Source organism: Bubalus kerabau, chromosome 4 (genome assembly GCF_029407905.1).
Source record: "Bubalus kerabau isolate K-KA32 ecotype Philippines breed swamp buffalo chromosome 4, PCC_UOA_SB_1v2, whole genome shotgun sequence".
NCBI lineage: Eukaryota > Metazoa > Chordata > Mammalia > Artiodactyla > Bovidae > Bubalus > Bubalus kerabau.
The window spans coordinates 30,472,289-30,489,229 of NC_073627.1; the positions used below are offsets into that span (position 1 = coordinate 30,472,289).

Consider the following 16,941-nt stretch of genomic DNA (forward strand, 5'->3'; position numbering starts at 1 on the left):
CTACCTCCCACAGGCTGCTCCACCGGCTTCTCCTCCACACAACCAAACCCAGAGCTGCTCAACAAAGGGACCTGCCCTGTCACTGGTATCAACCAAAACTTCACACAAAGCGGGCATTAAATAGGTATAATTAAAAGAGTAGATATTCAGGAGGCATTATCTACATAGCATTTAGCCTATAGCCAGTATCAGATCTAACAGAATTATTTGATTTTTTTTGTTACACAGTTTTTGTTTTTACCTTTCAAAGACTTCTCTGGAGTAAAGTAGCAGCTGGGTATTTTGGGAGAATGTAAAGAACAGACTGTCACACAGGCATGCCTGCCTGCATCCCCCTCAGTACAGGAGTCTAGCCCAGCCCCAGGAGGGAAGGAGTGCATGCAGGATGTCACCTCACTGTTGCAGATTATGTTGACACAAGGCCTATCAGATCACTCCACTTTCTAATCTCTAATTGGAAATTATACAGAAACATTCCTGCTCTCCTTTTATTTCCAGATATGTTATTTTCACCTCAAGAATGAGCTCTTCATAAAGGCCTTCTAAAAAAGGTTTTTCCACCAAAGTTCTGGGGATTCCCAGGTACTGCTAGTGGTAAAGAACCCACCTGCTAATGCAGGAGATAGAAGAAACTCAATCCATGGGTTCAATGTAGGAGACATAAAAGACTCAACCCCTGGGTCAGGAAGATCCCTGGAGGAAGGCATGGTAACCCACTCCAGCATCCTTGCCTGGAGAATCCCATGGACAGAAGAGCCTGGCAGGCTACAGTCCATAGGGCTGCAAAAAGTCAGACATGACTGAAGCGACTTGGCAAGCACACACAAAGTTCTGAGCATCTATAACAACTACGCCTCCCCTCCCCGCCACGTCCTCTCCCTGCTCCTATGAGCAATGGTATGCTCTTCCAGCAGCCCAAGCACTCCTCTTTTGCTCTCCCTTTCAACACGTCTCATCCAACAAAAACCCAACACGCATTGTCCTGTCAAAGCACTTTCCCACTTGCGTTCCCCTGGTGACCCCTTCTCTGTCTCCTCCCATGGTTGTCCAACCACCCCAGAGGCCTCCCCACACCCAGGTCCTCCCCCACCCTCCCCTCTCCAGCACACGCTGTGCTCTCCACACCCCTTGTCACCTTGCATCACGTACATGCTCCATCACGGCAGCTACAGTCATCATGTACCCACCACATACCGCCACCAACCTTGCAACCAGAGGGTAACCAGGCCTATGTTACAGATGAGGAGCTGACCTTCCCAGCAGGTTACAGGGGCAAGTGGCAGGGCCAGACACAATCTGCAGTCTCTCCCTGACAGTGCACTTCCTCAAACTCGTCCCACTCACTCCATATTCAGTGTTTTTCTTTATTCCAGACTGAAACAGGAAATATACGACACTTTTTTTCCCTCTTAGTCTTTAAATCCATGTGCCGAGCAGTGCGGTCAGTGCTTTTCCTCTTTATCCTTAAAAATGCCATGAAGCACGTAACTTATGCTCACTTTACTTAGGCTCAAAGAGACTGAGTCACCTGTTGCAGGCAACATGGCGAGTCACGAATGTGGACATATCCAAGCCCAGATTCTTGAGCAGCAGGCGCTAACCCCTAGCTAGCTTCCTGTGCAGCTCCCCAGCCCCACTGCCAACAGAAGTCAAGAAATGCGTGTCTGCAGGCCAATCTGAAAAATGCCCATAGAGGCTGACACAATGGCCTCTGGACTTTGACTTGTGAAAAGTTTCAAGGTCACAACTCTCTCAGGCAGCAAGAGAGATGTGGGGGAAAGTCCAGGAAAGCACAGAAGAGGGAAAGGCAAGACCTGGAGGAGCAAAGCAGGAGGAAGGCGTTCTCAGGACCAGGAAGAAGCACTGAGTCTGGAGGGAGGGGGCTGCAGGGGAGCAGCTCACAGGGCCTGTTGCCATGACGACGGGGTCTCAGGCCCAAAGGGCACTCCTCTACCACTGGAGTTCTGTGTGCACTAACTCTCCAGACTGATGTTTATGACGTTCATAAAATAAATACAAAGCTACCTACCTACCTGTCACAGTGAAACCCTTCCCAACCTTACTGAGTATGAAAAGGTGAGAGCACTGTGTTCCTGGTTCAGAGGAAGGCAGCCCTGAGAGGTACCGTGTTCTGCTGAAGTGTGCACATCTAGGTAGGGGCAGATTCCAAACTGAGATGTTTAGCAACAAGGCTCCCTGCTCAGGCCTCAGCCGCGCTAGGAAACTCCATACATAAAGAGAACACCCATAACATATCTGCAGCTCTGTCTGTGAGCAGATGCACTAGCACAGACCCTACAGTCACTTCTAAGAACCCCAGGACTTACTGGTGGAGAGGCGAAACGACAGGACGGAGAGCTGCCGTAGGAGCCTCCAGAGGCAGAGCCGGCATACATGGGCACCGGGACTGGGCAGGCTGGGGAGAAACACCAGGGGAAGAGAGGCTACTGAGTGTAATTATGTGAGTCATCCACTAAAAAACCCACAACTGCCACAGCTTCGTGTTGACCAGAAATTCACATCCACATACTCCCATGGATGAAACTAACAACACAGCAATTGCTGAACTATTTCAACTTGGATGTAGAAGGAAAAATAGAACTGTAACTAAATAAACACAACTATAGGTATTTAAGAAAAGCCCAATGAAATCTTGAGAAGCACATACAAGATTAATTTTGTGATATCAAATACTAATTTTTCCTTATGGTTGCATTTACTTGTTTAGTAAAAATGAAAAAATGTGTACTCACATTTTTTTGCTGGAACTTGCTCAAGGAAAGGATGGCTGAAAAATGCTTCTGTAATGAAAATGAGAATGCAACCTTTAAACTGATGTTGATTTTGGCAGACAGGTTGATCTTGTCGATGTAGTCAACATAGTACCCTTGAAATCATATATAATTATTACTGTTGTTGTTGTTTAGTTGCTAAGTCATGTCCAACTCTCTTTTGCAACCCCATAGACCCCGCCAGGCTCCTCTGTCCATGAGATTTCTCAGGCCATTTCCTTCTCCAGGGGATCTTCCCAACCCAGGTATAGAACCCAGGTCTCCCATATTAACAGGCAGATTCTTTACCACTGAGTCACCAAAGAAGCTCATAATTATTATTACCTTCTTTATACAGACACAATTTCCTTTCAATGTAACAGCATGTTATTTTTATAAATCATCTATAAAAATCATCAAATTGTAAGCAGTTCTCAATCAATGAAAATTTAAAAGTAATGGCTGTGAATTCTCCAAATGCCCATTACTAACACAGTACCACCAAGATGACTAAAGTGGATCCGTCCTCTTGCGTGGCTGTCTTCAAGCAGACAACAACACAGAGAACCGCAGCCAGGCCCTTGCTAAGCACATATGTGAACTACGGCTGTCAACTGTCCTGACAAGAAGTCTTAGGCAGCTCATTTGTACAGTAAATTCCATCCTTCTATCCCAGAAGAAGTATTCCTACAGCTGGTTTCACGTTTTTAAAAAAGCTATTAATTTGATTTAGTTCCTTCAGCTATTCACCAAGGATAAAACCTACACAGTAAGCCTGCTAATTAGATAAAGATAAATAGGTAGGTGAGTACATGAAAGTTTATTATTTTACTCTCTTTTCCTGTATGTATAATTTATTTCATTATTTCTTTAAAAGCCCACAAAGACCATCTCATTTATCATTAGGTCTCCAAATTATGTGCTACTAAATAGCACAGAGTGGACAAGGAGAATAGCACAGCATGGAAATTTGCTGGATTAATACAAGATCAGGAGTGAGATTAACTCAGATTTAGTCTAAATGACCTCACTCTCTGAAGCACTCAGTTCATGGCCTCAGTAAATGTTCTCAGTAGAAAGTAGTTCTAACAATTTCTGTATAGGGAGTAAGATGAAATAACCTGGATATATCTTTTCTGAAACTTCTATAAAAACTGAAATTAAACTTTAGATCATGCAATTGGTAAATATTTCTATCTTTCAGAGAAAGAAATTAAATGGACATTGCCCAGTAACCATGAGAAAAATGGGCCAATAATGAAATGACATACAGGATAATAGTTTGTAAATTATTGATTATATTAAATATTTGTATTCTTTCCATACATTTACAAAATATGTAAAAAGGAAAAACACAGAGATAGAAAGAAAAGTAAAAATGAATTTCATTTTCCTCTGAAACCTCTATAGTATCTTAAAAAAATAGTTTTTCATGTGGTTGCCAAGAGGAGAAAGGAGGGTAAGGAGGGACTGGGAGTTGGGGATTAGCAGATGTGAAATATTATATATAGAATGGATAAACAATAAGGTCCTACTGTATAACAGGGAACTATATTCAACAACCTGTGATAAACCATAATGAAAAAGAATATATATGTGTGTGTATAACAGAATCACTTGGCTGTACGTCAGATACTAACACAACACTGTATATCAACAATACTTCAATAAAACATAAATTAAGAAAAAAAAAACTTTTCAAAATACACAAAATTAGAAACCAGATACAAAATTTGAAAATATTACTTACCAAAGTCCATTCTATCTTTTTGGTTTCTCTGAAGCAAACCCAAAAGAAGATTAGCCAAATAAGGTGATGTTTCTCTGGGAATGCTGCAGGGGAGGGAAAAAAAAAAAACACTAAAGTGGTGAGTTTATATATATTAACTACACAACTTTTGCTTTCATTATGGTAAATGAAAATGTATATGCAGTTTCACAACTACCACATTTTATACCAAGACAACCATGATAAAGTCTCATTCCTTAAAAGAGAAACAACCCACTAAGCAGCTGCCTCTGAGAAGCAGCATCAGTCTGGGAAGACTCTTGTCTTGAGATTCTCACTGCCTTTGTCAGAACATCTGCAGGACAAAGCCTCTCAGAAGCACAGCCTACCTTGAGTTTTAACACAACTTCAACCTGGCACCGAGAGTTGCTACAGAATTCTCTGTTAAACAAAGAGCAACCTCCAATTCTGCCTGGAAAAGGGCAGAGCTTAAATAAATACAAATGTCTGCAAACAAATGCTATACATAAGTTAAAAAAAGCCACAGAACAATTTGCAAAGTAACTTGTATTGAACTATATGTGTGCAGAAGCACCAGTAAGAACCAGACATGGAACAAAAGACTGGTTCAAAATTGGGAAAGGAATACGACAAGGCTGTATATTGTCACCTTCCTTATTTAACTAATACACAGAAACATCACACGAAATGCTGGGCTGGATGAATCACAAGCTGGAATTAAGATTGTCGGGAAAGCTATCAATACGCAGATGACATCACTCTAACGGCAGAAAGCGAAGAGGAATTAAACAGCCTCTTGATGAAAGTGAAAGAGGAGAGTGAAAAAGCTGACTTGAAACTCAACCTCAAAAAATTAAGTTCATGGCATCACTTCATGGCAAATAGAAGGGGAAAAAGTGGAAAACAGTAGCAGATTTTATTTTCTTGGGCTCTAAAATCACTGTGGACAGTGCATTCAATTTCACTGCAGCCATGAAATTAAAAGACACTTGCTCCTTGGAAAAAAAGCTATGACAAACCTGGACAGCCTATTAAAAAGTAAAGGTATCATTTTGCCAACAAAATTCTGTATGATCAAAGCTATGGTTTTTCCAGTAGTCATGGTACAAATGTGAGAGTTGTACCATAAAAAAGTCTGAGCACTAAGAATTGATGCTTTTGAATTGTGGTGCTGGAGAAGACTCCTGAGACTCCCTTGGACAGCAGCAAGATCAAACCAGTCAATCTTAAAGGAAATCAACCTTGAATATTCATTGGAAGGACTGATGTTAAGCTAAAGCTCCAATACTTTGGCCACCTGATGTGAAGACCCAACTTACTGGAAAAGACCCTGATGCTGGGAAAGACTGAAGGCAAAAGCAGAAGAAGGTGGCAGAGGATGAAATGGTTAGATAGCATCACCAAGTCAACGGACATGAATTTGAGCAAACTCCAGATGATAGGGGAGGACAGGGAAGCCTGGTGTACTGCAGTCCATGGAGTCACAAACAGTCAGACACAACTTAGCAACTGAACAACAGAATAAATATATATACATAAATAAGCAGTCAAACATGTAAAGAGAACTCACACCAAAAATTCTTCTAAAGAAAAAGAATTTCAAAAGGTACACAGCAAACTCTTGTTCTCTGTAAGAGAGGGGAAGCCCAGCCACTTTCTGCTTTACACCCATCTATTCTGTTTGCATTTCCCTCCCTTCTCTCAAAAAAACACAGATAACTTCTGTAGGTTTTTCTTCTGAATAAACTTAACATTTTAAAAAGAAAGAAAATGGCACAGCACATGGGCATGCATGATGCTCTAGTAGCTTTCTCATTTCCTGTTAAAATGAATGCTCTCTTTACTGCTAACTGGAAAAAAGATGCAATAATGGAAAAACATACATAAAACACACAGAATTCAGATAAATAACACAGTATTGACAAAGTAAAACCCAGTGTAATCAAGACACATACCTAGGCATTAAGTTCCTGTTTTTTTCATAAAACATCCTTAGGTCTTGAGGACTATTAGCCTGTTAAAAAAAAAGAAGAAAATGGTTTAATTTCCTAAAAAACCAAGTGCAAAAACTCCAAATTACATGATGGATGCTCATATTCTTGCAATAGAATAGAGACTGAATTTGAAAGCCATGGACTCCTGAGGGAGCCATTGATGGGCACAAGGAACTTCTAACACCTCTGACACTGTATGCAGATTCTGCACATCTGGGCATAATGTATTTTTCTGAGGTCAGATTCTCAGAGAGGCCTGAGGCTCAGAAGAGTCACTACTCTGGAGGTTACATGGCCCATCCAACAGGTGTGCTGTGTGAAGTCAGGTGCAACGTTACCTTCAAGGGAGTCAAGCCAGAGAACTAAGAAAGTGCTCCTTTCCAGCCTCTCCAGAACACAACACAGCAGCCTCCCAGTAAGAGCTGCTGAATTACTGAAGCTTCCTCTGCCTTTGAACCAGGCTAGGAAATCAAGTGTTCAACCTGCTGTGTCACTGACTTTTAATGCCATCTTGGGCAAATTATTTCTCTCTGTTTTAGTTTTCAGATTTAAAAAACTGTCTCTGTAACTGGCCAATATGAACTCAAGAAGAATCATTGTGATCATATGCTAGAAGAGCTCTTTCTGACAGAATGTTAAGGGAGAGGCAGACCTACCTAAGATAAATTGTGTAAAACCTAAACAATGACCTCTCCTCCAGGAGAGGCAGGAGGAGAGCTGTTACCCATTTTCCCAGACCTGCCCCCGCCCTCACACGGATTCCCAGACCCCAAATCCAGGCTAAGCAGGAAGCGCTAATATCACCATTCACACCTATTTCCCACGGGGTTGTAAGCCTGAGCTGGAGAACCTAGTATTACCTAGTATTAACCCCTACACTGTTCAAGGGTCAACCGCATTCTCCATTTTATAAGTCAAAGGCAACTGCAAAATGAAAAGAGCCCCAAACTAAGTATACCTGAAAAGAGTCACGGTACCTGAAAAGGTGGCTTTCCAACGAGGCACTGATATATCACTGTCCCGATGCTCCACAAGTCGGCCTTGGCATCATAATGTTGAGACATGATAACCTCAGGAGCCTGGGGAGAAAGCAATTCAAGAGACGTGCATAATGTCAGTTACATAATTGACCTGCATGTGTTAACTGGAGAAGATCACACTCCTAACAAAACTACAAGAATAAAAACAACACACTGTGATATTGCCCTAATCAAATGATACTGCAACCAATATAGACCCACATTCTTACACTGAGGTTTACTGGCAAGTCCCAAAAACAACAGTGGAAGAAAAGCAGCAGGTTGCAGAAAGAAAATATTTCTATATAATAGTATGGACACACAAAATACAGAAAGAGCATTAAAATAATAACAAAGAGTACACCCCAATCCCAAGACCAGGGTTACTTCTGGGATGGAAGAGTAGGAGAGTGAGAAGGGCGGGTTACAGAAGGTACACGAACCACTTCCGAAATATATCATTTCCTCTAAAAGAAGACCAAGGTGAACGCGGTATAATGTTAACTGTCAAATGCACATGGTAGGCACACAAATGTTTGCTACATTAGTCCTATTTCCGCCACTTAAAACTCTAAAATAGCGGAAAATCAATTAGGCAAAACATAATAAAAACAGTCTTAAAAGCAAACAAAAAGTCTCTGATACTTTGTTACAGCTGTTTTCTCCCCTCTCATTAGATGTTGCTTTCTAAAACTACCATCAATCAAGGCAAGCATTGACTGGAAATGCTAAATACACTGAATGACAGTGACATTTTATTTTCTAGGCATAACATTTTTATTGTTCCTAGTGAACTTCTTACTGGGTCAACTTCCTTTAATAATCAGCCCAAGTACTCTCTCTATCCTCAAGGCTGTAAGTTCAAGACTGAACTGATTTCACACTCAAGAAGTGTAAAGTAGCATTTAATTATATTAAATTTTAAGATTTACTATATAAGCAGTAAGGTTATGATCAAGAAAAAGTAAACCTAACACAAAATTTTTTTGAACTTTGAGTACTAGTTCCCTTGATCTCAAAGTTGATTTTACATTAGAAGAAACCCTAACTGAACATAAACCTATTTTAAATTCAAACTGAAGTAGGTTCATTTACTTCACAGGATTCTGAAGCTCCAAAATCAAGGTGTTTCCAGGCTTACCACCTCACATTAGCTCACAAGTGCCACAGCCTTACCCTATTAGCCCTGACAGTAACCACAGGAGAGCATAAAGAAGAAAAGTAAGAGTTTTCAGCTGTTACGTGTGACACGCATGGGAAACATTTCTATAGTATAGGGATCCTGTCAAAAGAGACAACATGCAAAGGATGACTACATCCTATAGGTGCAGATATGCCCCAAAAGATTTTTTTAAGTGTTCCTAAAATTACACATCATGTATAGCATGACCATACTTCATCAATTTTTATTTCTAATTTAATCTAATAGAAGATTTCTACCATAACTAATCATGTTAAAAAATAAATGCCAATGGGCAAAGATGACTTTTATAGTCCACTAGGCTAAAGCGAAAGACGTCTGTATTACAGCATTTCAGTAATATAATTAACATTTGTAAATACTAAAAACTCAGACTATGATAAAAATCACATCTTAGTTGGAAACAAGCTTTATACTTAAATCCCAATGCTTCCTGCTGTAAACACAAAGGATGCAAACACTCACCATGTACATTGGGGACCCGCACAGCGTGGCAGCCATCATGTTACTATGCAAGTAACGAGCAAAACCAAAATCAGCTGTTTCACAAAATAAAAGGGAGAAAGTCAAATGATACCTTTGCCCACACTTAACACAGATGATATGATTCTTTAAGATACAAGCAGGCACAAAAGAACTATGAGAAACTAAAGCTTATTGACTTAGACTGTCCACCAAAGAAAGAAGTGGCCACCTCACTTTCAACAAGTTAAATAATGGTAGTAGCCACCAATGGCACAGGTCGCTGTTCTGCCAGTTTTGTAACCCAGAAGGGAGTTCCTCGCTTTGCAAGAGAAAATGCCAATAATAGTAAATGATTCATTAATAAAGCTCTCATTAAAATATCAACATCAGGTATAGAGTTTGAGCTGTTTTCATCCTCCTCCAGATACCAGATGTAACCTATAAAATAACAGAGATTTCTTAAAATACTGGTAAAAAATTGTTTTTCCAACAACCATGAGAACAGCTTTAAAAAAAAAATCTAGCATTACCAAGTGCTTCAAATAATCCTGAGAGTGCTAAAGTGTTAGTCTCTCAGTCGTGTCCAACTCTTAGCGACCCCATAGACTGTACAGCCCGCCAGGCTCCTCTATCCATGGGATTCTCCAAGCAAGAATACTGGAGTGGGTAGCCATTTCCTTCACCAGGGGATCTTCCCCACCCAGGGATCGAACCCAGGTCTCCCACACTGCAGGTAGATTCTTTACCATCTAGCCATGTCTGCCTTGAGCGAGCTAAAAAAAAAACAAAAAACCTTCCAAATAAGAAGCCTGAACTAAATGGTCTCTCAGATCCCTTAGGTTAAAATCCCATGAGCTATGAAGAATCAGGGTATTAATTTGCTGCCAGCAACACAGTGTGTTAGCTTCCATCTGATGAAGAGAAGCATCTCCTGCTGAGATTCCTACTCGGAGCCCTGGTGCAGGCCCATCAGCCCTGTCTGAAGTTTAGCACCTGCTGCCAACAATGTAAAGCATTCCCACATCCAAATGGACTTCAGTGAACAGAACAAAAATCTCAAAAGTGTCTCAACAAAATTCATCATTCTCACTGAACTAAAATTACCTAAGAATATTGAGTCTCAAAAGTGTTCTTTGAGTGAAACAACATAGCCACATACCTATTTTGATGCGAATACCACTGACACTGGACTTCCTGCGACTGGCGTAGGACAGCAGGATGTTCTGGGGCTTGAGGTCCCTGTGGATGATGCCCTTGCTGTGCAGGATGCGCATGGCAGCTGCGATCTGATGCAGAAACACTCTGATGGTGTCCTCGCTGAGCGTGCCCTTAGCTGGGAGAAAAGGTGTTCCATAAACACTTAAGCCTACAAAACCAAGTCTCATCTGTGGGAGTAAGGAATGGGAATTCACTTTTTTCATTGTTTTTACTCTAACAATTTAAGTCTATGAAGAGATATCAAATATCTCAAAAATTTTAATCAACTTGTTGTAAAGAGAACTGATTTATATCTTCCATTCTCATCAGCGATCCTTTATGGTTTTCTTTTCCCACTTTTACTGGGAAGAATGAGCATGACAACAGATGCTTAGCAAATGCGAGTCTCCTCCACAAGCCAAAAATAAGTCCCCTTCACATCAAGTACTTGGGATAAATGTCCATATTTAACCCCAAACACTACCTGAGTACAAATTAAAAACACGTGATATGCTTGGCTGGGGAGACTAAGGCATTACCCCCAACTGGACCTGTCAAGGGACTGAGGCCCACACCTGTCTCCTTTTCACCTCCCAGAGGCACCTCTCCTAACTAAAGACACCTGTAAGAAGCCGAGTCTTCACTGCTACCAAGAGGTGGTGGGGACACGACTGGAGAGTCATCGCTATCCGGCAAACAGCCACGCCCACACATGCACACCAGAGCATGGCCTGGTGTGGAGTCAGGCTGCCTTTGTTCAAATCCCAGTTCCTCCACTTACTAATACTCACTGCACAGCCATGGAAGTTGACCCCTCTGTGCCAACTCCTCTACAGAAAACTGAAAACAGACTAACCACGTGGGGCTGTTGCAACATTCAAACAAGACAGCACGTTTAATCATAAAGACTTAAGGAAAACGCCTGGCATGTAATAAGTACTCAAAGGTAAAGTGAAAGTGCAAAGTGTCAGTTGGACCAACTCTTGTGACCCCCTGGATTGTGGCCCACCAGGCTCCTCTGTCCAAGGAATTCTCCAGGCAAGAATACTGGAGTGGGTTGCCATTTTCTTCTCCAGAGGATCTTCCCAACCCAGGGATCAAACCTGGGTCTCCTGCACTGCAGGCAGATTCTTTACCATCTGAGCCACCAGGGAAACAAGGAAGTCAGTACACAAATGTGTATTTTATAACAATGGATCTAAAAGTCAAAAGTCTAATTTCTTCAATTTACATTAGGTGTTTAATATCCGTGCCCCCATTTTGACTTCTTTGGCTCAGATGGTAAAGAATCTGCCTGCAATGCAGGAGACCTGGGTTCAATCCCTAGGTCGACCCCATTTTAGAGTCTCTGTGAACATACTTATGCCCATACAACTCTAGAACATGTTCTTTATAACCTTCTCTTATGCACTTAAGACTAGGAAAGACAGAAATAACACTAATACACTGAACAAGTGAAATATTACTTTTTAAAATCATTTTAATGAGTGACATTTTGTCCTTAATATCTTCAACAGTGGAAACAGTGACAGACTTAATTTTGGGGGGGCTCCAAAATCACTGAAGATGGTGACTGCAGCCATGGAATTAAAAAATGCTTGCTCCTTGGAAGAAAAGTTATAACCAACCTAGACAGCATATTCAAAAGCAGAGACATTACTTTGCCAACAAAGGTCCATCTAGTCAAAGCTATGGTTTTTCCAGTAGTCATGTATGGATTTGAGAGTTGGACTATAAAGAAAGCTGAGCACCAAAGAATTGATGCTTTTGAACTATGGTGTTGGAAAAGACTCTTGAAAGTCCCTTGGACTGCAAGGAGATCCAACTAGTTCATCCTAAAGGAAATCAGTCCTGAATATTCCTTGGAAGGACTGATGCTGAAGCTGAAACTCCAAAACTTTGGCCACCTGATGCGAAGAACTGACTCATTTGAAAAGACCCTGATGCTGGGAAAGATTGAAGGCGGGAGGAGAAGGGGACAACAGAGGATGAGACGGTCGGATGGCATCACCAACTCAATGGACATGAGTTTGAGTAAACTCCGGGAGTTGGTGATGGACAGGGAGGCCTGGTGTGCTGCAGTCCATGGGGTCGCAAAAAGTCGGACACGACTGAGCGACTGAACTGAGTATCTTCAAATGAACTAAATCCCCATGGTTTAAAAATTACCAAATACTTTTTTCTGTGAGGGCTATTTTCATCTGCTTTTAAAAATTCTTTGGGGTTCTTTCCCTGATGCTCACTATTAAAAAGAAAAATCCAAATGCATTAAAACATACAAAAAGTGAAAGCTTCCCTGCTCCCCTCCCTAGAGATGAATGAACACTGTTAAACTCTGGAGTACGTTCTGCCGGTTCTCCCAGCTCTACTGACACTTCCCTTGCAGATGGACGCAACGATGACAGCACATTAGTGGGAGGGTCAAATCAACAACTGGCGGAGAAGGCCATGGCACCCCACTCCAGTACTCTTGCCTGGAAAATCCCATGGATGGAGGAGCCTGGTGGGCTGCAGTCCATGGGGTCCCACAGAGTTGGACACAACTGAGTGACTTCACTTTCACTTTTCACTTTCATGCCTTGGAGAAGGAAATGGCAACCCATTCCAGTGTTCTTGCCTGGAGGATCCCAGGGACGGGGGAGCCTGGTGGGCTGCTGTCTATGGGGTCTCACAGAGTCAGACACGAATGAAACGACTTAGCAGCAGCAGCAGCAAATCAACTGGAGCTTTACTGCTGTAACATTTTAAATTACACTGAATCAATAAAAATGGATGGTACGGCTTTTTCCATCTCATTCATTTACATTTTCATTTTAGGGCTTAGAAAACTTTTGCTACTGTCAATGACTGCAGCTGCTTAGAACTTGTATCTTTGCCCCATGATACATGAAAGTTTATCTGATTCAGAGACCAAATTCTAACACTGTTTCTGTGCAGAAAAATTAGTGATCTCATTTAGGCTGTTTCTGGGCACAAACTACAATAGAAATTCACGTATTTCTATGAACACGGAATGCCTACTCTCAACACAATCCCACAAACTGAAATTCTCTTGGTAAAAGCTTAACATTTTAAAGGCACAGCCAACATGAAAACTCTCAGACTGACGAACTCCTGAGCAGTTGGCCCTGACAGGGCAGGCTCAGCCGTGGCTGCCAAACTGAACGTATCTGCTAGAAATAATGTTAAAGTACAACTTACCAATTACTTTCCAACTTTCCTTATTTTAACTTGCAATCAACAGAATTTGTTTTTTATCTTTTGAAGATGTGAAAGGCACTTTATTTATCAAAGCAAATACAAGGACTAAATGGGTCTTGTGATTTAATGGCATTATGCCCTCCAGACCTCCGACTGACAGATCTTCTTGATCAATGCTCCCCAACAGAAACATAATGTGAGCCTTATACATACCTTAACATCTCCTAGTAGCCACATTTTCAAACATGAAAAGAAACTGGTGAAATAATATCTATTTAACCTAGTACTTCCAAAATATCATTTCAGCCTATAATCAACATTAAAAATCTTGATATAATCACTCTTTCTTTCAAAATGCAATGTGTGTTGCATATCACAGCATACCTTTCAATAGCTCAACAGCCCCATGTGGTCAGTGGCTACTGTAGTGGACAGTACAGCTCTAGACAATGCCTTGAGGACCTAAGTTATTCGACACATCTCTTCAAGTGGCAGACAGGGGAGAGGTTAAGTATGACCATTAAGTATGACCAGCAATTAAGTGACATAACAAAGGAACTACTGCAAACCAGCCTGCCTGTCCGACTCCAACATTCAGGTAAGCTCTTCATCCCCTGCTCTCCTGATCTAACACTACTGCTCTGGAACATCCAAAGCAGAGTTCAACATCACATATAGACTGCTAAGGAAGCTAACAAACCTGCTACAGCAGCATCAACACCTGTGTCAGCCCACAGGCTTTCGGTTAGAAAAGAACACTGATAATCCAACAAGGAAGTGAAACAGCTAAGTGCCCCTCAGCTTGACCCCGGGGAAAGGGGCTTTTACCTGGATCAATAAGAAGTCAAGGATCTCAAGATTCAGAGGTTAACAGAAGGTAGAAGCAAGGTGTCTTCTAGCTCCAACTCCTCTCCTCCAATAGAGAAAAAAATGCCCATCTCTGAATTTTATCTACTAGCAAATGACTTTTTGAAAAACCTTTTTACCAAACTGACATAATCTGAGAGAATCTCAGGAAAAATACCGGAGAAGGCAATGGCAACCCACTCCAGTACTCTTGCCTGGAAAATCCCATGGGCGGAGGAGCCTGGTGGGCTGCAGTCCATGGAGTCGCGAAGAGTCAGACACGACTGAGCAACTTCACTTTCACACATTGGAGAAGGAAATGGCAACCCACTCCAGTGTTCTTGCCTGGAGAATTCCAGGGACGGGGGAGCCTCGTGGGCTGCCGTCTATGGGGTCACACAGAGTGGGACATGACTGAAGTGACTTAGCAGCAGCAGCAGCAGGAAAAATACAAAAAACACACATGGACTAACCTCCTGAGTTCAGAATAATGGTGGTCTCTCAGTGGGAGGGACTGGAGTAGGACTATGGAAGGGCCCTCAGGAGCTTCAACTGTATTTAGAATTTCTTTATCTTTAACTACGGGGAGGAGGAGAAATACTTGTGTTCTATATATTATTTCTACATGGCTTTTGAAATCTCAGCAAAATTTTATATTTTAAAGATTTTAAAATCTCATTTTTAATTGTTCCTTGTTTACCTGAACATTTAAAATACATTGCTTCTCTCCTGTAAACTGCCCACACCCTTTGTGAGTGTATCTACTGATGTCTTAGTGCTTTTACCATCAATTGCCATGACCTAGTTTTAGGCTGGGAGAAGGCAATGGCACCCTACTCCAGTACTGTTGCCCGGAAAATCCCATGGATGGAGGAGCCTGGTAGGCTGCAGTCCATGGGGTTGCTAAGAGTCAGACACGACTGAGAGACTTCACTTTCACTTTCCACTTCCATGCATTGGACAAGGAAATGGCAACCCACTCCAGTGTTCTTGCCTGGAGAATCCCACGGACGGAGAAGCCTGGTGGGCTGCAGTCCATGGGGTCGCACAGAGTCAGACATGACTGAAGCGACTTAGCAGCAGCAGTTTTAGGCTGAGAGATGAACCTTTTACTACTTTTTTATTATTTGCTTTGCCCATTTCCCATATACCTTCAAGGGTGAACAAGTAGGTGCTGACTTCATCTAATGTCCTTTAAAAAGTACTTTGGAGGGACACAATTTGATCTGAACACGAACACACTTTATATATGGAATTTCAAGCAACATCTAGTACTAAAACCTTAGCTCTATGCCACAAAATAATGTCAAGGTTACCCTGAATCCCTTATGACATCTTTTAAAATTTACAAGCAACATTCACGTTAATAAACATATCCTAGGACACGTTCTCCCACTATTTTTTTTTTTAAGGAAATGAAAGAGACTAAAGGTTCACTGCCAGCCCCCAACTAGAATCCTTTGAAGATAAATTTTGTTGGTTTTTCTCTGATGGTGAGAAACCTCACCTCTCAAACTGTCAGAGAAAGGCACACATAAACAAGTACTTATATACAAGCAAAGGAGTAAAACCACAACACACAACAGTCAGGCAGCAAAGCAACCACAATTAAACATATACAAGTATTTATTGAATGTTTCTATACACGTACAGAAAACAAGGGTAGCATATTTCAGAAGTAAATGAAGATTAAACACACTATAGTACTATACTGACCACTGACAAAGTCAAAAAATTACCTTGCAAATAATCTGCCAGGTCTCCACCATTGCAATACTGATATACAAAACAAAAAGTAATTAAAATAAGACACTGATTCAAGATTAATTCAATTCATTATCAGCTTTTTTTTTTTAATTTGGCTACATGGCATATAGTATCTCAGTTCCCTGACCAGGGATCGAACCCACATCCCCTGCATTGGAAGCTTGGAGTCTTAACCACTGGATCACCATGGAAGTCCTATCAGTTAATTTTAATTAAAAATACATTTGTAATATTATAAATCCAGTCCCAAACAAATTATAAGAATCATAGAATCAACATTTTAAAATTTTATATTCCTTATAAAATAGAATCTAAATCACTGAAACTTTATTAATTCAAATTTCAAATAACCTGTCAATTTTAAGGTACGCATTAATCAAAAGAAAAAAATTAAAAAGAAACCTGGATATTACCTACCTCCATCACCAGAAAGACAGAGTTGGGTAATTCCTGAAAAGTAAACATATTATACATGGTCTAGATTAGAGAAAAAATTAAGCAAAAATTTGCTTAATTTAAAAAAATTTAAAGTAATTATTGTTAATAAAATAGTATATGTATTCATTTTAAAGAAGTAAAATGAAATCACAAAATCCATTAGTAAGTGAAATTTAAAATCCCCTAAACACTGACATAAGCATCTCAGCTTCAATGACACTAAATGGCTAATGTAGTCATCAAGAAGTTCAAGTCTACTCATGCAAAGAACTAAAGGAAGAGCAACACTAAA

The 16,941-nt window shown here is 40.9% G+C and overlaps 1 protein-coding gene across 9 annotated transcripts in view; it reads right to left on the reverse strand.

Annotated features, from left to right (window-relative positions):
- Window positions 1–16,941, reverse strand: part of ULK2 (unc-51 like autophagy activating kinase 2) — a 59,752-nt gene that overhangs the window by 34,403 nt on the left and 8,408 nt on the right. For 4 of the 9 annotated variants that reach the window (XM_055576382.1, XM_055576381.1, XM_055576380.1 and 1 more), the window contains exons 4-12: window positions 16,629–16,661; window positions 16,184–16,220; window positions 10,360–10,533; window positions 9,201–9,274; window positions 7,493–7,594; window positions 6,477–6,535; window positions 4,522–4,604; window positions 2,754–2,801; window positions 2,328–2,416 (exon numbers count right to left, since the gene is read on the reverse strand). In XM_055576382.1, coding sequence (XP_055432357.1) covers window positions 2,328–2,416; window positions 2,754–2,801; window positions 4,522–4,604; window positions 6,477–6,535; window positions 7,493–7,594; window positions 9,201–9,274; window positions 10,360–10,533; window positions 16,184–16,220; window positions 16,629–16,661 — 699 coding nt within the window. Of the gene's footprint in view, window positions 1–2,327; window positions 2,417–2,753; window positions 2,802–4,521; window positions 4,605–6,476; window positions 6,536–7,492; window positions 7,595–9,200; window positions 9,275–10,359; window positions 10,534–14,426; window positions 14,859–14,917; window positions 16,152–16,183; window positions 16,221–16,628; window positions 16,662–16,941 lie in introns of those variants that run through there. The other 5 variants (XM_055576387.1, XM_055576384.1, XM_055576383.1 and 2 more) reach the window with 4 other exon arrangements.